The 26090-nt window shown below is 38.4% G+C and overlaps 1 protein-coding gene across 5 annotated transcripts in view; it reads right to left on the bottom strand.

The window, feature by feature from the left end:
- BRCA1 (BRCA1 DNA repair associated) overlaps window positions 1-26090 on the bottom strand; it is a 48445-nt gene that overhangs the window by 13496 nt on the left and 8859 nt on the right. For 4 of the 5 annotated variants that reach the window (XM_042844013.2, XM_024111367.3, XM_024111368.3 and 1 more), the window contains 15 exons: window positions 25903-25956; window positions 25469-25549; window positions 24841-24929; window positions 23552-23691; window positions 22419-22524; window positions 21381-21429; window positions 18005-18150; window positions 13189-16647; window positions 11900-12000; window positions 9588-9762; window positions 7883-8015; window positions 4599-4798; window positions 3739-4064; window positions 1745-1832; window positions 85-162 (listed from right to left, as the gene is read on the bottom strand). In XM_042844013.2, the coding sequence (XP_042699947.2) occupies window positions 85-162; window positions 1745-1832; window positions 3739-4064; window positions 4599-4798; window positions 7883-8015; window positions 9588-9762; window positions 11900-12000; window positions 13189-16647; window positions 18005-18150; window positions 21381-21429; window positions 22419-22524; window positions 23552-23691; window positions 24841-24929; window positions 25469-25549; window positions 25903-25956 (5225 nt within the window). The remainder of the gene's footprint in view (window positions 1-84; window positions 163-1744; window positions 1833-3738; window positions 4065-4598; window positions 4799-7882; window positions 8016-9587; window positions 9763-11899; window positions 12001-13188; window positions 16648-18004; window positions 18151-21380; window positions 21430-22418; window positions 22525-23551; window positions 23692-24840; window positions 24930-25468; window positions 25550-25902; window positions 25957-26090) is intronic. The other variant, XM_024111371.3, reaches the window with a different exon arrangement.

Below are 26090 nucleotides of genomic sequence, written 5' to 3'. Positions count from 1 at the left end.
GTTAAATATGAAATATAAAGTAGGTGGTGTTAGGAAACCGGGGATGACGGGACACATAACTGCTCCAAAGAGTATTATACTTACATTCATAGCTAACTACCCATTTTCTTCCTGCAATGCCCAGAAAGTACTTCAGTGTCCGCTCACACACTAGCTCCATATCTGCAGATTAAGTAGAAATATACTGGGATCTCTCTCAGTTTTGCCATCTAAATAATGTAAAGCAACTTTGAAAGTTGATTCATATTTAAAGTGATACGCCGCCAGAAAAACACATACTACCCAATGACACGGTTGATGAACGCACTTTCAAGGGGGTTCAAAGTACCAATGTCCTAACGCTGCCCCCTCCTGGGTCTGCTCAAAGGGAGGAATCTAGTATGGTAGTCAGTGGAGAGTCTCTGACTGTACACCTCTCCCTCCAGCCCATGTTTCCTATTGAATTGGGCTCAGAGATGTTGGAAAGGCAAAAAATACAAGACTCTGAATTTGTATGCAAGTGAAATATTCAAACCCTCCCGATTTTCCCCTTGTGACTTCTTCACCAGCTTTCATAAGGAGAGGGCAAAAAGAGTATGTTGAGGATTTAATGGATTAAAAATGATAAAGACTTTTTTCCCTTTCTACATCATTTTTTTAAACTGGTAAGAAGAGTCACTTCTGGATCTTGAAGAATTTTGAAATGTTCCTATGAAGAAAACTGAGGACAGAGTAGGTTATTTTAATATTATAAATAACTAAATCCTGTAACACAGCAGATCAACTAACAGCAGTAGCTCATAAAATACTTTACAGTTTAATTTTTCAAGTTTTTTGTTTAACATCTGCTGATAAAATAGATTTAGTAAGGAGCTTAAAACTAACCTATGCCAAGTCATTTTAAATTTTGAGTAACAAATGTGAACGGAGAGGTTTGATGCCTTCTTGAAAACCAATCAATCAATCTTATGCTAATCAGTTAAGAGTTTGATTTGCATTTGTAAAATCTGAAGCTGTTCTGGTACTAAAGTTTATATAAAGTTTATTCAAGTCTTTAAGAGAGATGAGTGAGCTCTACTAAAGAACAAAAAGCAATTTAAGTGCCATAATTAAAAAAAAAAAAAAAAAAAAGTTACATCTTTTACTTTCTGAAGTTAATGTGATCTTGCAACACTGTTACTTTATTCCAATGGAAGTATGGCCTCCATTGGTTTTCTCAGCTACTATTAGAAAGCCAAATAAAATTCAGTTTTGGTCTGTTTTTGATTACATCAGACTATTTGGATTTTTGAGAAAGAATTTAAGTGAGCTTTTTAAAAACAAAAACAAAGGATGCTGTAAGAAGGAAATGTCTTGCTCTGCCTTTGGTTGGTTGTGAATTATCTAAAGTCAAAGTACTGCTGACACCTTCTTAAATTTACAGGCGTGACATGACATCAATCGCTCATCATAATGATATATTAATTTCAAATTCTAGTTGTAACCACGTCAATGATACCATATAAACAAGCAGCCAAAACAGAAACTTCTCATCTGGACTCCATGAAATGTAATAAAAGACAGATGGGTCAAGTTTTAGTTTAGACTTGGGATCACACAAACTCTGATACAGAATAAAAAAGCAGTGAACTCTAAATCCCACATCCTAATCAAACACCTTCAGACCATCCTGCTGAATGACCGTCAATGTGCTCTTTGTTTAGCCTGGAGTTAGTGTTTTATGTGGCATTAAATATCTGGTTTGTTCACAGAGCTTCCAACACACCTGTTTTCATTATGACATGGGTTGTTCCTTCAGTAATTTGATTAGATAAAGTGCTCTGGGTTTTCCTGGCAAACTTCTGCACCAGTAACTGAAAACAAATAAATATTGAATTAGAAAGAATTGATTTAATTAGAACATTAGACATCTCTGGCTTTGAATAAGAGTTTCCACATTACAAGATTAGCTTTCTAATATGTCTGAGAAATTAAATATATGTCAATGGAAGTTGTAAATACAACATACAGTGGAGAGGTACTTTGAAACAAAATGGAGAAATTCTATGCCAACAGGCACACAGATACAACCATTACTTCAAAAATGACGTTCATTTTGCTTTTAATAACAGAAATTATTTGATTGGCTTACATAAACTCAAGTAAAGCAATACCCTACTATACTATAATTCAGATCAATCAGTAATTTATGAACTAAGTGAAATGGAAACACGTGCTGCAGTTATCTGAGGCATTAAGCCAATATTCAACTTCTGATGGCAACAAAACATTAAAAGTCCAGACGACGTAAAAGCTCAGTGATCTAACCATCCGTTTCAACCGACTTACAGAGAAGGGTTTTAACCAGCACGTTCATTGTTGTAGAAATCTAGAGTTTTCCAGTTACCTATTAAATAAAATTAATAGCCATATACTCAGATCTGTTACTCCTCCAGCATCATAACTGGTAACTATTGGTTGGTAAATAACTTTCTTTATTAGAAACCACTATTTATCAACGAAGGTCACCAAAATTAGTATTTTTATATTGTACAAATATTGTAATTTAAGTTATTTCTCTCATGCTGCTTCCTCCAGTAGTCTACATGACTCGCGGAAAGCCAGGCTGAAAAGGCAATGATGTCCCCATACCACTGCCCTCTACCAGGATCATTAGCAATTTAGAATTAATTGCTGAAATCCTCACAATGGAGCAGAGTTCAATTAAAGCAGCAACCGCCGAAAAGATCAACTTAATGAAAGTTTCAGAATTATTCATGCATAAAATAGTAGTCAGCAGCTTTTATAATAAGTTTAGCACATTTCAACAAATCCAAATAGCACCGAAAGTGTCTCCCTCGCTAGTTAAAGCTGGGCTAGACTGAGCCATTAGTCATGTAATCCACAGCTTAAAAGCTAGCTGTTGCCAGTGCAGCTAATAAACCCTTTGCTTTATTAGACCAAACTGGATTCTCTGCAATTACCAATACAATAGAGCCAATGTCTGGGTAGCAGCTGCATGATAACTGACTAAATATACTGAACAATTTTAAGCAAGTGGTTTGCCTCAGATACACTAGTTGCAAGCACTGTGTGTGACTGAAAGGAAAGCTTTGGCCCTCAGACCTTTGAGTATCGAGTGCAAATCAGGGGGAGGCTGCAGCTTCTTGAGTCTCTTGTGAATACACCCTCCAAGACATTTAAACTCAGGAGGGAGATACTGTAGGCATAGCATGCCAAGTCGTAACATCACCAATCTTGGGCAGAGGTTGCACAGACAACGGAGATACGATTTTATGCTAGTGACGACTGGTTCAGAAAGTCAGTCCAATTGCTCACACCACAGTTGGAGAAGCACTGCTCTATGTAAGTTGGTTTTAAGTATATGCCACAATATGAGCCTCTAAAACTTGCAAGGAGTCTACTCGAATGTATAAAAAATAAATAAATTATGTTCTTTGAGGTGAGAGTTTCCCTTGCTCTGGAACAATGAACCTTCTTTTTGCCTGCCTGTGTGGATGGCTTTCCAATCCATTTAGAAGCGCTGAACCCTACTTAATTGCATCATTACATACAACCCCCCATATTTATCATTACTAGCAAACAAGGCAGTATCTAATTTCAAATACTCTGGTATTATTAATGGGTAATTCATGTCAAATTAAGTTTTGTTGCATATAGGATCTCTTTAGGGAGAGGTTAAAATTCTATTTAGGATCACAGGCGTCATGGTACATGTATATTAACAGGGGATTGACAAAGATCGTGAAATACACTTACAAGCTCACTCTGGTTCAGACCTGATGCCACAATTGACATTTGTCTTCCACAGGTCACAACTGGGCTTTTGGCATTTTCTTTTACAACTCCAGTGTGCAGAGCAGATGCAGAGGAAAATGCCCTTCTCCCCTGCTTACATCCCTGAGTACTCTTCCCATTAACAACATGCCCCGATACGGCTGCACGATTGGTTGATTCTGCAGTTTGACAGCGGGTAAGTCTTTCAGAAAATTTCAAGGGAGAGCTGTTTGGAGACCTCCTCACATTCTCACACGGAACAGCTGCACTGTTTATCTTTGTTCCAAATTCCTGCTCAGCTGCATTTTCTGAAGGAAAGAGGAATCAGTCACCGAAACAGTCCCGGTCTTTAATTACAGTTTCTCATTGCAGTCATGTTGGAGGATGTTGCTCCATCTTTTAAATTTATAGGCTACAGTCATTTTCTCTGCTTAGTTATTCACTATTTCACCTTTACCTCATTCATTATTTAAAATCACCAGGAATCATAATTTTTCCTGATCTAAAGCTAAGGTGCTCAAACACCTGTGAAACCTTTCAGGATACAATTAGCATTTCCTGAGAATACTATGAATCTGGGACTAAAACATTAAAATTAATTATTGTATCAGAGCACTACCCCCTCCCAAACTGCACCTTTTGATAGCACGGGATCTCACAAGGAATTATCAATGTTTCAATAGATTAAAAGTCTCTTGATTCACAAGAAAACACTATATAGTTAATTAAAACACATGTTCTTTACGATTTCTCTCATTATGGATATATAAACCAGACCAGTGACTGGGGTACAAATAGAAGCCAAAATGCATATGTTGGATTTGATCAGTCCTGTGTGTTACCTGGTTCAATTCTATACTGATTACATTGTTTCATTGCCTCTTCTTCCAACAGCACTGCCACACCAACCCGCTGAAGTGTTCCCTCCTGGGAGTGAGTTCTGGCTTTCCAAAGCCTCGGGCACCAGTGGCCTTGCTCCAGAGCTTCTTTTTTTAATAGATGGGATTTAGGATGGGAAAGCTGTAAAGCAGGCGACCTCGAACTAAAAAAGAAATTATGAACAATTTATCATCTCCTTAGCTATCAGAGACATTGGATCGCAACAGTGGAATTAGGTGTTGGGGAATGATTAGCAACAAAACTGGTATGAAGGCACAAAAGCAGTACTGTTGAATTTAAATTGATTAAAATATTTTAAAAACTGTATGTCGACATGTCAAACTGTCATGTAAATTTTCTCAAACTAACCCCAAAAGATAAATGCTAATAGCTTGCTGCTTAACAACATACCAGCTGTGTTTCACCACACTATCCAGCCTTGTGAAACAAACTTAATTTTGGTCTCTCCTCCATGCATCTACGTTCCAGAAACTTTGCTAGAACTTGGGTCTCCCTTAAAAAGAACAGAAATCTTTGCTGATTTCACAGGACCAATTTATTAGGGCTGTCGATTAATTGCAGTTAACTCAAAAAATTAATCACAAGATTAACTCAAAAAAATTAATTGCGATTAAAAAAAAATCAATCACGATTAATCACACTGTTAAACAATAGAATACCAATTGAAATTTATTAAATATTTTGGGATATTTTTCTACATTTTCAAATATATTGATTTCTATTACAATACAGAATATGAAGTGTATAGTACTCACTTTATATCGTTTTTTATTACAAATATTTGCACTGTAAAAATGATAAACAAAAGAAATAGTATTTTTCAATTTTCCTCATACAAGTACTGTAGTGCAATCTCTATCGTGAAAGTGTAACTTAGAAATGTAGATTTTGTTGTTGTTACATTGTTTTGTTTTTGAGTGCAGTTATGTAAAACTTTAGAGCCTACAAGTCCACTCAGTCCTACTTCAGCCAATCGCTCAGACAAACAAGTTTGTTTACATTTACAGGAGACACTGCTGCCTGCTTCTTATTTACAGTGTCACCTGATGTATTAATTAAATTTGTGACTGAACTCCTTGGGGGAGAAGTGTATGTCTCCCGTTCTGATTTACCCGCATTCTACCATATATCATGTTATAGCAGTCTCGGATGATGACCCAGCACGTTTGTTTTAAGAACACTTTCACTGCACATTTGACAAAATGCAAAGAAGGTACCGATGTGAGATTTCTAAAAATAGCTACAGCACTCGACCCAAAGTTTAAGAATCTGAAGTGCCTTCCAAAATCTGAGAAGGAGGAAGTGTGGACAATGCTTTCAGAAGTCTTAAAAGAGCAACACTCAGATGCATAAACTACAGAACCCGAACCACCAAAAAAGAAAATCAACCTTCTGCTCGTGGCATCTGACTCAGCTGATGAAAATGAACATGCATCAGTCCACACTGCTTTGGATTGTAATCAAGCAGAACCGGTCATCAGCATGGAGGCATGTCCTCTGAAATGGTGGCTGAAGCATGAAAGGACATATGAATGTTTTAGCACATCTGGCACGTAAATATCTTGCAACGCCAGCTACAATAGTGCCATGTGAACACCTATTCTCACTTTCAGGTGACATTGTAAACAAGAAGCAGGCAGCATTATCTTCTGCAAACTGTAACCAAACTTGTTTGTCTGAGCAATTGGTTGAAGTAGGACTGAGTGGACTTATAGGCTCTAAAGTTTTACATCATTGTATTTTTGAATGCCTTTATTTTGTACATAATTCTATATTTCTAAGTTCAACTTTCATGATAAAGAGATTGCACTACAGTACTTGTGTTAAGTGAACTGAAAAATACTATTTCTTTTGCTTTTTACAGTGCAAATATTTATTTTTTATTACAAATATAAAGTGAGCTCTGTACACTGTATTCTGTGATGTAATTGAAATCAATATATTTGAAAATGTAGAAAACATCCAAAAATATTTAAATAAATGGTATTCTGTTATTGTTTAATAGCATGATTAATCTTTTTAATTGCGTGATTAATCACGATTAATGTTTTTAATCGCTTGACAGCCCAATTTATCTTTCCTCCTCTACCTCCTCCCAACAATACCTCAAGTTCCTATTTAATCTCCCAGCTGTCTTTGACTGACACATGCAATGTTTGCTTACATTTAGGAAATACACAATCAACCACCGAACGGTAATTAAACAAGGGTGATTGAATAAATAAATATTTCAAACTATCTTTCTGCATTGAGCTACATAGAAGAGGTTTGTCTTCCCTATGCTTACATCTTATTATAGACAGAATATCTGCTAGTAATTTTAGTTTTAACATTTTAATTTTGGACACACAGCATAGAAATTAGTGCTGGAAAAGACCTACTAACCATCTCCAAAGCCCAATGAAGACTTGCTCTCTACAGTTTGTTTCTAGTATTTTGTACAGTCCAAATTTAAAGGATCCAGTTGATGGGGCTTTGTTATTCCAGTCTAGCAAATCTAGCTGCTGGGGCAAGTTTCCATGATATTTAGCCTGAAGTTTTCCCCTTTGCTCAATTTGGTTCTGTTACTTGTAATTAAGTTTCCTCAGATCAACCTGAACTATTCTTCCTCTTCCTTGACGTTTACACCCTTCAATTATTTATGCAGTGTTCGCTTGTCTTCATTTTAAAAATGCAAGCCAACTTCTTCCTTTTCTACTAACCAAAGGCACTGGCCATAAATAACTTCAGGGCACAATACAATATGGATCATTTGTAAACTAATCACTCTTCTGTGGAATAGTCCATCTCTAGTTAAATCCCATCTCTACTGAAGTCAATTATTGACTTAAGTGGGGACAGGATTTTATCTCTATTGCTTGAACTGATAGACTGGAGGGCCTTGAAAAGAAACTTCCAGGTCCCACTGATCTCTACACAGCCAACACAAGAACAGCCCCTACTTCTCTATCCCAAATGATGGAAAAACAAGTCTGCTCTAAACTCCGGTTTCCTGTATGCATGCATGCAAAAGGGTTAATCCTGCATCACTGAAATAGTCTGCATGTCTGTCATTAAACAGAGATGACAGAACAAGCTACATGAAATCTATATAAATAAAAAAATGTAGATTATTTTGGCTAGAGATGGAATCACCAATCAAGGAAATACTAACAAAATGCAGCTCTTCTTCTTCAAGGGGCTAATTGTTCATAGAAGACCATAAATGATAAACAAAAACATTTACCCTTCTTCTTCTAGCTCTTTATTGTTTATGTTGGAATGATCACTTGGCATTACATGGAACCCATCAGATGAAAGTCCCTTTGAACTGCTGATTTTGTGATTTTCAAGATTTACTTCTGAAATTAATGCTGTTCCTTCAAAAGAAAAACAAATATTTACAAAAATCCAAGAGAAATAAAAACAATAAGTGTTTTCAATCTTGTTCTTAAGGTAAGAATTCAATTATTTCTCCAAAGCTGCAACCTTTAGACAAATCAGATTTGTTTTTTAAAAAAAGAAAAAATTCCAGATAAAAAAATAAATGGAAAATATCAAATAAAACAACAGGTATATGCAACTGTTATCACCAGGAGAAGACTGAAAAAGAACAATTTTCTAGGCTAAGGACAGACAGATACATACGAACGATACGTGGTTTGAGTGAACTATAGTGCCAGTGGCACATTTTAATATCAATAATGGTGAAATGAGCTTAGTTTTTACGTAATTTTCAGTATTCTGCAGAATTATAATGCAGCATTAACCATGAAAAAAAATGGAGCCATATTAATTTCTGACCCCTGCAAAAGAAAGTTACATCTTACAGACTATAAAATCCCAATGTCCCCAAATCAAAATGTGTATAAAATACTACCCCATTTGAAACATAGCAAACTTCGTATATTCAATCATTTACAAAAAAAGGTGTCAACTGATGCATTAGGTGGAACTAATGATGAAATAATAGGGAAAAGTAGAAACATTAAGGCAAAATTCCGCTATTTTATACACTTTTTATTTATAAATCCTCAGAAATACATGAACGTATCTGTTCACCAGTAAGTGTTTTAGAAAGGCAAATACTTAATGGCTGGGAGATGCTTGTAATTTTTAACAAACCATCAATAATTGTAATCAGTTTGAAGCTTTTATGAAAAAGCTTGAAATCCATATTCTAGCATGACAATGTAAACAAGGTTTGTGTTAATTAAATTGTTTTAAGTCACTTTCTAGCCTGAAGGAAACTAATCATTGATTTCCCGACTTAATCCCCAAACACAGTATTTATAGTTATCTTATGAGTTTGGCTTATTGGATCTAGAAATGTCACAAACACTCATTCAAAAGTTAGCTCCATCAGGAATAATGTATCTCTCCTATCAAATTAGGCCCACCAGTGTCAACACACTTTTCAGTTTCTCTACCTGTCAGCAGTCTGGACCTGTCCTGCATCACCTCCTACAGCCAACCGATACTGAAATCAACTCCATTCTGTTTTGCCAAAGGACAGTCCTTCAGTGACAGAAGGTGGAAACCTGTTGGGGATTTAGCAGCTTTCACAGCCCCCATCCATCCAAGGGACAGAAGACAGTCAGACTGGAATGAATGCCCACAAAACAAGCAGCATGGATCGGTATTGCTAAGCCATGGGGCCTACCTAATTTCTTTTTGAAAATATCTTAAGCAAGAATAATTTTATGAGAGTCAGGAACAGATAAGTATGTGTTTTGTAACCTATGAATTTTACCGTGTAAACCATATAAATACAAAAAAGCCACTACTTTGTCCTGTGCATTTCACTGAATAATTGAGTTTAAGCAAAACTATATTAAGATTAAACCAGCTCAACCCAACACCTCAGCTTCTGGGGGAAAAAATAATCATGAGATTCTCAGCCAGTTGTTTGGAATAAAGGTTAAAAATAATTTTCATTGATGTTCTGTTACCTCTAGCTGGTCTCATCTGTCCCACTGTGAGTGTCCCTTCCACTCTGGAATGAGGCGGGTCACAGGGTGGGGGTGGGAATTCAGAGCCCTGGCTTCCATGCTCTTCCAGCACAGCCTCAAGCACAGCCATTTCCTGTTGAAGTTTTTTTAAGCTGTTTTGCATGGCATCCTTCTGCTGCAATAGAAAAACTACATTGTGCTACCAGGAGTCAGCTCAGTCGCTCAACAGTAAAAAATAATTTCTATTCAAATACTTGTGAATGGAACCACAGCAGAACAACTCTGATCCAAAATACTGAATCTAATTCATTTACATCCTGAGTGCTTGGGAAATTACAGCGAGTTTCTATTGTAAAAACAAACCAGGTGATGGCAGAAGAAAAAAATAAATACATTCACTTTGCAATTGCAAAACATTTTGAACTAGACTCCAAGTTATCACAGCCTTGCAGTGAGCAGCAAATACAGGCGTTGGCTTCTACAGAACGATTTACACAATTCAAATAATAGATTACTACTTTTTCCTTCCAGTCATCTGAACCTGTTGAATGCCCTAAGACAACACGTCTAACAAAGTGGCCCTTGCATGCTCATTGAATTGGTCCTAAATTGCACATGCTATTTATTCAGCAGTGGAAAAGGTCCCTATTACATGAATTCCAAGCATACTGAGCCTAGTACACGAAGGGTTAATAGGCCACTTTATTTAGAAAGTGGTAGTACAGAGCCTCTAATTAGCATTTATGTTCCCTCTCCACTATGACTCAGAAACCCAACAGCTGTTTTCAAATAGGAAAAAATCGCATCCCTTCCCTTCTTAATGCTGTCTCTGATCCTTGAAAACTGCTGTGCCCTCTACTAAAAATATGCCATTTACCTTCTCACACCACACAGAATACATGGCTTCAAAGGATGCTTTTATAAACAAACAGTTTTGCAAGCTTGACAGAGATGGTTTCTATAACAACAGTGGCTATTACATTGCCAGTTCCACTACTGCCACCACGTGGAACTTTCTGGTTATTGCATCACTGACCAAGCTAGAAATGAGAATAAGAGTAACTCCAGCCCAAAGCCCTTAGGGCTTGTCTACACTGGGCTTTTCAGGGCATGTCTACACTACAAAATTAAGTCGACATAACTTACTTTGGCATACAGCCCACTGCAGTAATTACATTGCTTGTGCGTGTCTACTCTTGGCTCCTTGTGTCGGCGGTGCACATCCTCACCGGGAGAACTTGTATCGATTGTACGGTCAGTGTGGGGCACTGTGGGACGGCTTCTGAAAGCCAGTAACAGTTGATGAAAGAAAAGCAGTGTCTACACCAACACTGCGTTGACCTAATTACATCGACTCTATGCCTCCATAGAGGTGGAGTTATTAAGTCGGCGTAGCTGGGTAGTTACATTGCGGGAGCGAAATTTTAGTGCAGACACTCACATAGTTAGGTTGATGAAAACTGCCTTGTGTCGATCTAACTCTATAGTGTAGACCAAGCCTCAGTCACCAATGAAGTAGCACCACTACAAACCCACAGCATAGTTGTGCTACACCACTACGAACCATGACTTGCAATAGTACAGCACACACTGGTTTGAACATGGAAGGGCCACCCACACAACAGAAAGGTGAAGTTTATTCTTCCTGGGATTCTCTGCTGAGACAGCCAACAGGGTGTGACAGGAGGCCAAGGGGGAGTTCTGTGGAGAGACCTGTCCACTAGAAACTGGACTGAGGTCAACCCGCCAGTATATATGACCCAGGCCACCCTTTCAATGTGGTCTGGTCTGAAATCAGTGACCAAGAAGGCAAAGACTTTGTGCTTCTAATTAATCACCATAGCAATCCAGTACCTCTTTCTCTACAGACAACTGGAATCAGATAATACAGTTAACCAGGGTTATAATTTTAAAAGTCTTTTTCTCATAAATCCAATATCAATTCCTACCAATGCAAACCTTTGGTGTAGGAAGCACAAGTTTCCAGCACTAATCGAATGCAGAAAGGAAGTTACAGACACAACCCACAATTAAGCATCAAAATCTTAATGCTATATGGTGAATAACCTGTACTAGAATGTGTTGCTAATGCATAAGGCAAAATCTGTCAAATATCAGCATTAAAGCAGCTCTGCAATTCTGGATAGTTTAGTACCTGAAACTAAGAGCACCTTTTCTGTAGACCTGTGGCTTCCAGTGATGGTAGCTCCATAATTTTCACATGACTGTCTTGTTCCTAGATTTTATACTATCCAACCATATCTGGAAAGTGCATTAAGCAGTTAGAGAGCTCAGTGCATGAACTTGCCTACCTGTGTGGTAAGGATCTCACCCTGGGAGGACAGCCCAGAAGAATCTCCTGGGTGACTGGCTTCACTGTCATATCCGGATGCTTCACCTTGAAAAACGGAAGCTATATATAAAAAGTACTGTTAACAACAACGTCTCTCACTCACCACAGGATCCATCAGTGTATGTTCACAATGAAGAGATTAAGGGTGATGTTTTCAAAAGCACCTAGATTACTTAGGAGCAAAAGTCCCATATTCAGAAGTGACTTAGATTCCTAAGGGAGTGATCTTTTAAAGCAGGGGTAGGCAACTATGGCATGTGTGCCAAAGGCCGCAAGTGAGCTGATTTTTAGTGGCACTCCCACTGCCTGGGTCCTGGCCACCGGTCTGGGGGGCTCTACATTTTAATTTAATTTTAAATGAAGCTTCTTAAATACTTTAAAAACCTTCTTTACTTTACATGCAACAATAGTTTAGTTACATATTATAGACTTCTAGAAAGAGACCTTCTAAAAATGTTAAAACGTATGACTGGCACGCAAAACCTTAAATTAGAGTAAATAAATGAAGACTCGGCACATCACTTCTGAAAGATTGCCGACCCCTGTACTAAAGCATCAAAGTAGCAAGATCACAAGTCCCTTCCAATGGGACTGGTGTTCTTAAGTCCCTTGGGCACTTCTGAAAAATATTTATTTCTTCCTATTACTGTAGCACGTAGGAGTCCTAATTATGCCCATCCTGAGTCTCACTTATCATCAATGGAACTTAAGAGCTTTTGAAAATGTTACCTTAGGTCTGTATCCTAAGAATAGCTTATGCAAGCATCTTTAGAAAAAAATAATTATCCTGTGAATTTAAAACTTCTCTTAGAGTAGTAAGTAATGTAGAGCTGAACAACAAAAGATATCAATTTCCATTTCAATGGATATTTTTTCTGGGAAAACCACCTTAGAACTAACAATGAAGTTTTGTCAGCAGATCCAGGAATCAAATTCTTATATGAAATTCAACCCTTTAGTCAACAGGTGCTGGGGCCAAATTAATTCCAGGCTCTATTTTAGTAGTTTCCTCTTTGCTCTAAGAATTAGTATGAGAATTTAACTTAAAGGAAACAAAAACGAACAAAAATGCAGAAAAGTAAATAATTTATGTATACTTCTGATTTGATTGCACGTTACTTAGATAGTAAGCTTTTGGTGCAGGGACCGTCTTTTTGTTCTGTGTTTGTATAGGACCTGACACAATGGGACTCCTAAGTATTCAGTAATACAAATAATAAATTGGAGCAAGGATATCTTCCTTTGTACCTAAATTTGGTTGCACATTCTGGTCTTGTTGGTGTCCATCTTCCAAATCAGTTTTTCTTCCTGTCAGCTCTTCATTACCATTTGGACTAGCTTCTCTGCTTCCATTGAAACTGCTTATTTCTTTGGAACAAGGAGCAAATGTTACGGGCTTCTTCAACTCTTGTGGTCTATTGGTTGAATCTTCTGACATGTTGGACTGGGAAGAAAATAAGTTAACTGAGCATTCTGACTCTTGGCTTGGAGAAACACATGCATCTCTCGAGAGGACTCCAGGCGTTTTCTGTACAGCTTTATTATTGCCACTGCTACGGTTCAGCAATGCTAGAATCTCTGCCGGGGATGAAGACCCTACCGTAGACATGATCTGTTCTGTAGGCTGCAATGGTGTGCTTGCTGATTTGCCAACTATTAATGCCTGAAAGCATGGTAGTTCTTCATCTTCACTAGAATCCTCCTCGGAGGACTGCAATTTCCCGGCTGGTCTTCTGGGTTCCCGAACAAAGTTTTGAGACCTAGACTTAGAACTACTGCTGCCACTGTCCAGTTCTCTTAACGAGGCATTCTGACCTTTTTTAACAAATACAGCAGAAATTTCTTTCCTATCAATTTCACAAATGCTTATGTTCGCTTTAACGTCACCAGCAGAGCATAATAAGCCATCAGGGGTTTCAGACAGCAATGGAAAACCACTAGTATCTTCAGTGGATTGTTCCAGAGTCTCCTCTGAAATTAAGCACTCAGGCACACCTACGCTGGCAATTTGGGATACTTGTTCTTCATCACTCTTTACTTGTTTGCATTCCCCTTCATAACTATTCTTTTCAATTACTTTGCAGCTAAATTCAGCAGGGCTTTGTTGACAAACTACAGGATATACCAGCACTGGTTTGGGCTGTAAATTTAATACTGGCCCTTTGTTTTCAGCTTCTTCAGCTTTTACTCCTTGATTGCTTCCTGTTTCATTAACTGTGCTTAAATCAGTTATTTGGAAAATTCGCTCTTCTATATTACTCCGGTCACCTAGGCTTCCATTACTTTTGTTTAGGTTCTCACTTAATTGACTTTCTATCACCATTTCAGGTGAAATTCTCTTTTCCTTTGGTTGTCTTCGTTTTTGCAGTCTGCCCCTACTCTTAATCTTGGCTGTGGCTGCTCTTGGTGGGGAGAATAACTGCACTTGATCTGGAATTTGTGAAACAGTCTTGCCATCGTCACTAACATGTCCATAGTTGGTGTCCCTGGAAAAGTGAGTTCCTGGACTATGCCCAGAAATACCTTTAGCAGATTCACACATTTTAGGCTCTTCTCTCTCGCAAACCTCATCCAGGCCCACTGTTTTTTTAACATATGGAGGTTCATTTTTTAAGTCTCTATTTTTATGCCTATATTCTACACAGCTAGCACCTGATTTCCTTAGCGTTTCAGAAGCAGTGCTTTCTGTCACTGATTCCTTCACTGGACTAGGATGAAGGGTAAATGACAGTCTTTTTGAATGTCTGAACATATTTCGGAGGTACTGTGTGTCTAGCTCACTGTCTTCAGTTTCTGTGTTCAACTCTGAAATGATTTTAGCTTCATGTGACTTTGGGTTTCTGAACCTTTCCAAGTCATTTTCTGTGCAATGTCTATTGGTCTTGGGTGAACATGCACACAACTCTTTCTTTTTAGGCTCGATGGCAGCACACTGATTATTCTCAGACAAATTCTGCACTGGGCAGGCAGCTTGATCCACATTTGTGGAATGAGGCTGCAGGAGTGAATGGCTGCCTTGATTTTCGCTAACTTGAGAATCTGTATCAGGCACAACAGAACAAGCATTTAAATCCTCCACTGACATTTCGACATACAAGAGGCCCTTTCCAGTTTGCAGACCGTCAGAACAATTTTCAGGATCAGGGAGTGTTTTATCTGCTTGCAAGTCATTGCCCTTCAGATCAGTGTCTGACAGAGGTACGGTATGGTTCGGTACATCCTGCTGCTCATCAGGGCCTTTGCATTCAGGGACATGGACCAATACATTCCTCTGTAATCCAGAGGAGGAATCTTTGCTTTCACTGGCATGCTTTCTTGCTCCCTCATTTGGCTCACCTCTTCTCCTGGTTTCTTTTGTCATTTTTTCAGTCAGTAACTGAAGTCTCCTGCTGCGTCTGACTTGTTTCTTTTCTGAATCAACTTTTCTTGGCTCTTCACTGCTTGGGTAGCTATCAATCTGCAGCTCAGTCTGATCAGGGCAACTTGCGTTTCTATCCACTACCAGCTGCAGAGCACACACGGGCCTACTTGAATGTCTGCTTCTTTTTGTCTGTGAGCTTCTCATTTTTTTAGTACTCTTTCGGTCACAGGTATTCTGTGCTGGCTCTTTATCAGTGCTGTTGCAAGCTACTTTCTCAGTATCATTTTTCAATATGGATTTCCCCTCTCGGAGGGCAAGTTCTGCTGGTATATTGTCCCCATTTTTCACACCCATGGGACTCCCATTAACAACAGTGGAACCTTCACCACCTTTTTTCCTTTCAGTATTTCTACTAACAAGGCACTGATTAACACCCTCAGAGTGCTTCTTTAGATCCTTTTCATCTCTCTTCTTGATGAAGTCCACAGGTTGCAGATCAGAGGCAGTCTTTCTTTTCCGTTTTAATTTACTTGTTCCGGAATTATTTGAGGGTTTCACCTCAGTAACATCTTCCACTTTTGGACTCCGTGGCATCTCTCTCGTGTGGACTAGGGGGTTTGACTTCCTCTCTCTTTTATAAGTTTTCCCAAATATTTTATCTTCAATGTTATGCACAATTGATTTTGACAAACTCTTGTCATTTTCACATCCCACCACAACTTCCGTGCGGTTTACCATCAGGTCAGTCTTCTCTGAAATACAGGACTCTCTATCTGATAAATATGAATCTCCATCTTCTGTGTCAGCTGCCCCAGCAGGAGCATCCTGGGAGGAACTAGAAGAGAGCATCTCATTGCTTTTAGAAAACCACTCGTTGACTTTTTGAATGCTTCTCTTCAGTCTTTTCCCAGAAACTTGACTCAAAGGATTGCCGTGAAGAGTCTTGAGCTGCAATAGACTCTCCGAAGCAGGCTCCCTTTCATGCAGGGAGTTACTCTCAGGTTGACATGTTTCTACAGCTTCTGTATGCTGGACACCATTACCTGTCTTCTTGCTTTTATCTAATTGGTTTTCTGAGCTGTGTGCTAAGCCAGACTCTTTGTTTTTACTACTGAATCGAGTTTCCCCAACATCCATTTCTTCTGCACTGTGGAATAAACTTGTGTCCTCATTCAGTAAAGAGCTGGAGTTGGCTGTTCTGTCACACTGCTCTGCCTGTGAGTTTGAAGCAGAAATGCCCTGGCTCTCCTTTAAATGACCGTCAGCCACATTCACTTGAGCAGCCTCTAAGTCTTCGATGCCATTCCCAGTGCCTTTGCTGTCTTCCTCTGAGACAACACATTCACCTGAAAATACATAAGACTTACAAGCTGTTAAGCACCTCAGGGTTTGCATACACAGGAATAATGAAGTGCTTAACTGCTAATATTTTGTTTGCAAATACGCTGAATTTTAATTTTATTCATAAAAACTAGTTATAGCTTAAAAAAACCTACCTACATGCACACTCAGGTACAACTATCATACTCACTAGCTATCTCTTGTTTAATTATTCCAGACCTAGCTCATATCTCATTTTTCCAGGATACTTAATTTCAGAGTTTTTGTTACTCCCTCTACACTGTCCTATTCCCTAATCTTCAAAGGCTAATTAACACCAAGTCATTCATTTTTCTGCATTTTTAGGTGGGCACGTTATTCCATTTAAACTAAAATGAGTCTTTCAATTGCCAATCCTTCAAAACATGTTTAGAAATATAATTATGACAACCAGTATGAGCAAGTTACAAAAGCAGTCTTTGTTTGAATACCTGGAACTAACAGAAAGTTCACCAGCAAAAGAAAGGCAGAACTGCTTGTGAATAGTTTGATTATACAGGCATGAAAGAGCCTCACTAACCCCTGCAAATCCTGAAATTTCTCTGGATTGAATCAAGTTCAAGGTCTCTGTCCTTATCTTCAAGGTGCTGTTTGACCTGAGCACAGGACACCTAAAACATGACTAAAGCTCCAGGAGGAGGATTCTGGTCGACTACTCTGCTGCCCTGGTAAAATGGAACTTTTCCCATAAGGGTAATGCTCATCTGTGCAGGAGGCAGAGGCTTCTCGAAGACTGTGGAATGAATTCCCACCGGAACTAAGGACCATCACAAACCTCACCACTTTCCACTCCAAGTGCAAGATGCACTTTTTCAACTTGTCTTCTTTAATTTAAAAACAAAACCCTACCAATATAGTTCACTGCACACACTAGTCTCCATATGGGGAAGAGGATGGGAGAAACACTGAACCCATGTGACATATATTCACCATGATGCTTAATGCACTATCGGAAGGTACTCCGATACTACTGTGATGAGGGTGATATAGGAACCCATGCAGAGAAGAATTTGTTTTCACTTTAAACAAGTTCATTTTTCTGTTTCCATGTATACAGACAGTTAAATATCTGCTAATAAGTCTGATACAGACAACCAAATGCCTAGCATTTTTGTGTGTCTAATCTGTAAACAGCTAGCCTCGTAACTACACACACTCTAGCCAAAGTCATCAACAAAAATGAATTCAGTACAGTACTGAGAGTGCACATTACCTAAACATGGAAATGAAAGTTTTAATTTATAGGAAGCCAAAATTAACACTCTAATTTCAAACTTCCTTCCTGTCCATATGTACTATCTGGCACAAAAATATCACACATACCTAAGATATCTGACGAGAGTATTTCTCCTGCATCTGACTTGATAGGCCACATGTTGCATGGACTTTCACTTTCCTTCTCAGCATACTTTAGTTCTTCCTCACACTTTCCTTTTTGAGGTGGAGTCTGAAATCCTTTGTCTCCCATTCTGTTCGGAAGGATTGTGAAAAAGAAAATCCATGTAGTCACAAGTGCAATAATGCTTTGACATAATCAGAAAATACTATTTTATACCCAATAGCAAACAAAGATTATTTACCAGATAATAATAATAAATTATTTCTGCTCCTCTGAAGACATCGTATTGCAGGATTCATTCTCATCCAACCCAGCTCCCCTCAGAGTGGGGGTAACTGTTTCTGAAGTCTTTTCCCCCCTTGCACCTGATTTTTCACTATCTCATATAGAGAGAGAGAGAGAGAGAAAACGAACTGTTGTGGTTATGATTATGCTGTACCAAATCCTTTGGAAAATACAGTACCTGATGTTTGCACCATGGAAAAGAATGATCTGAACCTTCATAAATGAATCATCAGAATAGAAACCTAGACCATGAGGACTGTGCACGAAGGGAGGCTTGCCATTGTGACCAAAGAATTGAAAAGATGTAAGATAGAAATGTGTGAAATCTCAGAGCTGCAATGGAACAGCAGGGGCCATTTCTCGACGATGGATGGGTTTGCCACGTACTATGCAGGCTGTGAAAGTGAGAAAAAGTGGTTACATTTATCTTATCCAAGGAGACATCCAAGCACATATTTGGACATAATCTAGTCAGCAACAGAATAATCAGAATTTGTCTTGGAGATAAACCACTTAACGTTGATCATATAGGTTTATGTTCCTACGACAGCAGCTGATGACAATGCAGCTGATGAGTTATATGAACGGTTTGAAAAGACACCCATTGAAACACCAAGTAAAGACATCACCCCTGTAACTGGAGATCTGAATGAGAAAGTTGGAGCTGTAAGCTCTCAAAGAAGTAATGGGAAACAATGATCTGGGTTTACAAAATGAGAGAGGAAGGTGTTTAGTTGCATTCTGCTGTTTAATCATCTAGTCACTACAGTCATCGTCTTCACCCAACATCCTAGACGTTTATAGACATGGAGGTCACCTGACAGTGTGACAAAGATCCAAATCACCTATGGAATAATACAAGGACATTGGAGATCAAGCATCTAATGGGCGAAGATTTTCTTGACTGCAGATCGTGAGTCAGACCATCAACTGTTTGCCTCAAACATAAAATTAAAACTTAGGATAACATGTTTGGCAGGTCCACTACATCTGGACCTGTCCAAAATCAACGAAAACTACATGATTTCTGTAAAGAATGCATCTGAGTCGTTGTCACAGGTGAAAGAGGAGAACAACTTGAATAAACTCTGGGATAAAATGAAAAACTATCATGCTCAAAGCCCCCAAACCACACATTCTGAAAAGCCAGCATCAGATGGCACTACAGTTAATGGAGGTGTTTGAGCTGGCAAAAAACACAATGCAGAGTGAAAGAGAGGCGTGGAGACTGAAGAATGCAGGAGAAAATACAAGGAATTGAGCAGATGGATTCAAAGGCAGACTAGAGGAGACTGCCAGATGCTGCGACTGGAGGACAGGAGTTATAGCACTCGATAATTGCCCTGTTCTTTTTGTTCTCCTTGAAATATCCGTCATTGGTCACTGTCGGAAGATAGGACACTGGGCTAGATGAACCATTGGTCTGACCCAGTATGGTCATTCTTATGTTCTTATGACAAGAATAAACACAATAGGGCAAAATGCAAGGAACTTGAGAATTATAAAGGCAGTAATATTACAAAAGCTATTCCCCCAGCGGTCAGTCCCCTTACTAAAAAGTTTTCCCCACGACCAACCATAATAAAAGATTATGATGACAGAGTTCTTACTGAAGATGATGATATCAAATGCAAGGCGAGCGATTACCGTGCCAATCTATATGCTTCATCAGAACCACTTACTATACATGACAGCAGAGAAGAGAATACAGAGCTGAAGCCATAAATCCTGAGAGGAAGCGGGGTGTTATATTATGAAAATTAAGCCTAGGAAAGCACTATGGGTGGATAACATACCAGCAGAATTGCTAAATGCAATTGGTGTCCACAATATTCACCTCATATGGAAAATCTGCAATGATGTATGGATGACTAAAAACTGGCTGGACAACTGGACAAAGGGAATCTTTCTGCCCTTGCCAAAGAACAGGGATATAACAGAACGCAGTAACTATTGTACCATCTCCCTGATATCGCACATGAGCAAAGTGCTTCTCTACATAATTCAGGATACCATGAAGTACGATAGGAGCAGAACTACCAGCACAACTATGTGATTTCAGAGAGGAATGAGACACAGGGGATCAAATTTGCAAATATCCATATCACTGAAAAACCCAAGGAGTATAAACACCCATTGATCAAGTGATGCCATATGACACAACCATCACTGAGGATACAGGCAGACACGGAGACTCCAAAGCATCTAATTAAACTTATTGCAAGTCTCTTCTGTTAACAACAGGCCACGGTGTGAAAAGCAGCGATTGGTTTTCCATTGACCAGGGTGCGAGACCAGAGTGCATTTTCCCCTCAAGTCTTTTCCACGTGTTCACAAAATTTATTACAATTCAAGCTCTAGAAAGTTTTGAAAAAGTGGAAGGAGCTGAGCTTCCATTGGTGGACACGTCTTAACTGACCTCAGATATGCTGATGATATGACACTTTTTGCTGCAACCACGGACACAATGCAATGAATAATGAAGCCTGTAAAAACATGTAATCGGGAACATGGACTATTCCTGAATGTGGCAAAAATGAAATGCATGTATGTTGCCATGATCAGTAACATGATACAAGCAGACATTACGATTAATGGTCAAGCTGTAGAGGCAGTAGATGAATTTAATTATCTGGGATCATATACATCCAACCAAGGAGGCTACTCTGAAGAAATTGGAAGACTAGGAATGGCTTCCCTTTTGAAAGTGTGGAAAAACCATGGTATCTGGAAATGTCTGAAGGTTGAATTGGTGAAAAGCGTAATATTTTCCATAGTGACTTATGGATGTGAATCCTGGGACACTAATGTTAGCTGTCAAGGGAGTGCAGAATGTGGCTAGAAACTGGATTTAACTGTAAACATGTCTTCACACACATTTTGTGAATAATGTTTACCACAGCAGTGTCATCTATTTGGAAAGTCCATCAAAGGTGCCTAGCACCACTAAATACTGTAGGTCCCTCTTGACAGCACTGCAGCACATCTGATTCTCTAAGACCCAACAGGGAGGAGTTAAATGAGCTAAACTAGAAAATACCAACCACATTCCAAGTACTGTTCTCTTTTACTTACCCACCACCACCTGCTTTTTTAAAAAGAAGATCTTCAGAAGAATCAGATCCTGGAAAAAAAAAACAACCAATCAGCTGTTAGCACTCTGGCTGAAAAGATTCCAAAAGCAAACCAGGATTTGTCATTGTTTCAATGCGCTGTATTCACATAAGCACTTACACCCTGGTGTTTTTCACAGTTAAGTTCTTTCAGCTTGTACTATGTGAACTCCATCTTGATCATGCCAGCGATTTATACTGGATCTAATTTCTCTGTGCAGATACATTGTTGCCCCCCGCACAAAACAATGTACTAAAGCTTTTTATACGGAGCCAGCTAGTGAAAGAAAAGTTCTGATTTGAGTTCCTAATTTTTTACCCAATACAGAAGGCACCAGCTAGTGTCTAAAGCAGGAGACTGGAAGTCGGGAGCTCTGGCTATATTCTAATCCCAGCTCAGGTTCTGTGGCTCAGTTTATCTCCTTTTTATAAGTGGAGAATTCCGCACTCCCAAGGATGGTGCAAGTCTAAATTAATTAGGAACACAGGAACTGTCATATGGAATCAGACCTGAAGTCCACCTAGTCCAGTATCTTGTTTCTGACAGTGGACAGCGCCAGCTGCTTTAGAGGAAGGTGTCAAAACCCCCACAGTAGGCAGATGTGGGATAGTCTGCCCCGAACATTAGGTCTCATCCTGATCTCTAGCAGTTAGAGATTGGCCAAAACTTGAAGTACAAGGTTTAATTACCATCATTATTTTTAACAAGTCTGGATATTCTTTATATACATATAACTATCCAATCCTTTTTGAATCTTGTTAAGTTCTTGGCCTCACAGACTGCCTGTGGTAGTGAGTTTCATATTTTAATTACACATTGTTTGAAAAAGTATTTAATCAGTTTTGAATTTCCCACCCAATACAATTAAAATGTCCCCTTGGTTCTTGTGTATGAAACAGAGATAACTGCTTGTAAAACACTTTGTGATGCACAGGAAGAAGGTGCTATACAAGCATTATTACGCTTTAGATTAGTACATTTACACACAAGGGTTCTTACCAAATTCGATGTACACTGCTTTACCAGATTCACATTTCTGCCTTTTGTTTCTGAGGGAACTCCTCCTGACCATGTTGTCTACAACCTGGGCACCAGCATTAGCTTCCTGTCAATAAAAGAGTACAGAGGAAGTGGTTACTGCAAAAAACAAAAGTAAGCCCGTCAGGCTGAATTATATAATCTGAAGGCCGGTCAGATGTGTTATGGAGCATAAGGGTGAATGTTTGTATCTGGAGACTCTGTACAGAACTTTAAACATGTGCAGTTCGTGAGAGTGGCTTTAACTGATTTGAGAGGTATTCTGCAATTAATATACATGCTTCTGGTGTAAAAGCAGAAATGTAATTTTTAGTCATTTAACATTTCAAAGCATTTCTGTTACAGTTCTGCCACATTTAGCATAGGATTATATTCAATATCTGACAGATCAGACAAGTGTCCTAATGGGTCCTGGGAACGATCTTAGGCTCAAAAAAAATTACCACCCATTTGGGAAATATCTTTTTGATTATAAATAGCTAAGACTATTTTCTTCAAATTCACCACTTTACTACCAAAAAATTAAACAGTGGCCAGTGTTTAGGTAGACTGTCAACTAAACAACTTTTTTTTAAAGCTTTGCTGCAAAAATCAGTTCTTCCCCCAACATCACCAGTTGCACAGGAGTAGAAAAAACATCCAACAGACGCTCATGCTACTGTCAGCTCTCACAGGAGATACACTGAAGCAAGTGGAAAGGCAACATTTGAAAAAATTTTATTTTTCAAGGTTATTACAGGCTATTACAATGTCAAGTAATTTTCTTTTATAATTTTTTTTTAAAGTCTGCAATGTCCTTTTAATAGTTATTCAATTAGGATTCGCCTTTATACATTAGTAGAAAAAAACCTCATAGCAGTAATTTCAGCAATAATTAATATATTACAACCTTGCATAATAAAAAGTAATGAAGCCCTTTTATTCAACCAACACCTTTAAGGAGAGTTATTTCAGTCAAATAGTCATTTAAAAACCAACACAATAAGGATTTTGGCTCATTTAAATTAATTCAGAGTTGCATTCCTAAATCACTAGCCATCAGATGATATTCCAGATGCAAGAGAGATTAAAAATAAACAGAAGAGAAAAATTACCAAGGTAGGATTTTCTTGTTCTTGAATTCTTTTTTGTCTGTTTCTGTAGCCCTTACTTTGGATAATGGAACCTTCCTTCCACAGGAGCTCAGTAGAATTGGTTTCTAGAGGTTTTTTAGAAAAATCCTGACTGTTTAAAACTGAGAAACGATAGAAGAAAAATATTAGGAAACAAACTTTCTTCCACCATAACCGTTAAATAACCATGAACTGGACACTAATACATCATTTGCAACAGTAACAGAAGTCCTGTACAGACGCTCCCCGGGTTGCGCAAACGCGACTTATGGAAAAACTTCCGTAAGCACTTTTTTTTTTTTTTTGGCGCGTAATTGTCGAAGGTACATTCCTGACTTACGCAAGGCGTTCTGGAACGGAACGCCTTGCTTAAGTCGGGGAGCTTCAAGATACAATTGTATCTTGTACATAATGCTCCAAGCCCCAGAAAATAAAGTTATTGATTTTAAGACTAGCAGTGAATAAATTACTAGCATTAATTTTACACTACAGAACTATCCCTAACCTAGATTCATGAGAAATTCCTTACAAACTAATTTACTAAAGCCCCAATCTCAAAAACAGATCGCCCAGGCAAATCGGTATGACCACATGGATCCGCTTCAGGATCAGGGCCTAAAACTAGTAATTTTAAAGTGATGCAAAACAATTAAAAAACCTGAGAGGAACTGTCCAACTCCATATATCAAAACACCTTCCCATAAAAAAGCCCTATCCCAAAATATGAACAAAAATATGCATCTAAAAGTCTACCAGTTCCAGTGTGCTAGAAAGGATCGTTTCATATCAGAATAACATGACAGAGAGAGAGTACATTTAAATGTAATTAGTGCAGTGATTCACAGTTCAGTCTCATTAGGCTAAAAATTCATTATATCACAGTTTAGTTCAAAAAAATAAATAGAAGCAAGCAAAGACACAGTAAGAGGAGTTGGGGGCAGCGGAAAGAGAGGAAGCAGGATAAGACTTTTGATATGGTTATAGAATTAAAATTAGCTAACAAGTTCAAACATTTCTCAGACGAACACTGAAAATATGGTCTGATACCGTAGTCATTCCACACACAGAACAGTCCTCGAAATCCTGGGGTGGGATTTTAAAAAGTGCCCGGGTGACTTTCTTTACAACTTACGGCCCTAAATAACTAAGCACTTCTGAAAAACCCACCCTATGGAGTTTTACACAGTGACTATGGCATTGGACGTATAATTTGACACAAAAGCCCAAAAGTTTACCATGAGTGCAGACCCTTGGAGACAAGCAATACCTACACTTGATTCCAGTGTCAAGTTCAAAAGCATGGATAGTTTCCAGTAGCCCTTCAATTAGCTGCTTAAATCTTGGATTTTCCTGAAGACTTCTGAAACAAAAACAACAGATGTGTGTCAAAGAGGAAGACATGGGTAAGTTACCAGTAGTTCCCTGGAAATCTGAGCTAAGTAAGGAGGGGGATGCAACCGGGTATGTGGAAAATGAGGCAGTGCTAAGAACTGTTTCCAAGGAGCAGAGGCTCAATTCCCCAAGATGCTATAGCCGGTATTACTGTAATTAAAGCATTATTCACTTCAGAATAAACCAAGAGGTGGTACACATTATCCTTACAATTTTATACTTAATTATTCTAATGCAGCTTTAGCATAGAAACTGCCTGTTATGGTTAAACAATGGTGAAATCCGAGATATTTTACAGCACAAACATTTCGTAAGAGTAGATTCTGAACCATACAGCTGTTTTGAAGATGGTCACAGAAAACGCTAAGAGACAATTCTTCCTATTTTTCTACTCTTTCAATTTTTTGTTCCTTATTGGCGAAGATATTTGCACAAAACAGGATCTTCTGTTTTAAAGTTCCATCTGCTCTCTCTCTATCCAATGCCATGGTCCCCAGAGTACATTACCTTTTGGTAACCTCAGTCTTACACAGTGGACACTGAGCTGGGCCTTTTTTCTTTTTGCTGAGAAGTTTAAACATACAGAATCTATTAAAAGAAAGAGGAAAAATCATGCTGGTAATATATTTTAACAGAAGAAATTGGTTTTTCTAAAAAGCTGCAGCCATTTTGATAGGTTTCACTTTGCTAGGATAACCTCATATCTGTACAAATCTGTCATTGTCAAGCTGAGTACCTACATTATTACTACAGAGTTTAAACCAAATTGAGCAAATTGCTTCTGAAATGGTCTCCGAAGCTGCAGCTACTTCTCAACTGGAATGGATTTTCTTCTCTTGAAATAATAAATTAATGATTAGCTAAGTAGTCTACTCCATTAGCATTGCTGGGAGAGAGTATGCTCAGAGAGCACTATGTGCTGAAGAAGTTTGGAGGCCCACCTGCAGAATATATGGTCACATTTTGTTGAGACTGGCTCTTTTATCAACTCCAAACTGAAAGAGAAAAAAAAATATTTACTGTTATACATTTGAAAAGACAATACAACAAAAAGAAAGAAAGAAAGAAACTTCATTGAACTAGAAAAAAATACATAATCTTTGCCAAGAAAAGCAGAATATTCAACAAA

The sequence above is a fragment of the Chrysemys picta genome, chromosome 24, assembly GCF_011386835.1.
Source record: "Chrysemys picta bellii isolate R12L10 chromosome 24, ASM1138683v2, whole genome shotgun sequence".
Classification (NCBI taxonomy): domain Eukaryota; kingdom Metazoa; phylum Chordata; order Testudines; family Emydidae; genus Chrysemys; species Chrysemys picta.
Note: the sequence above shows the minus strand (reverse complement) of the source record. Positions and strands in the feature narration are given on the sequence as shown.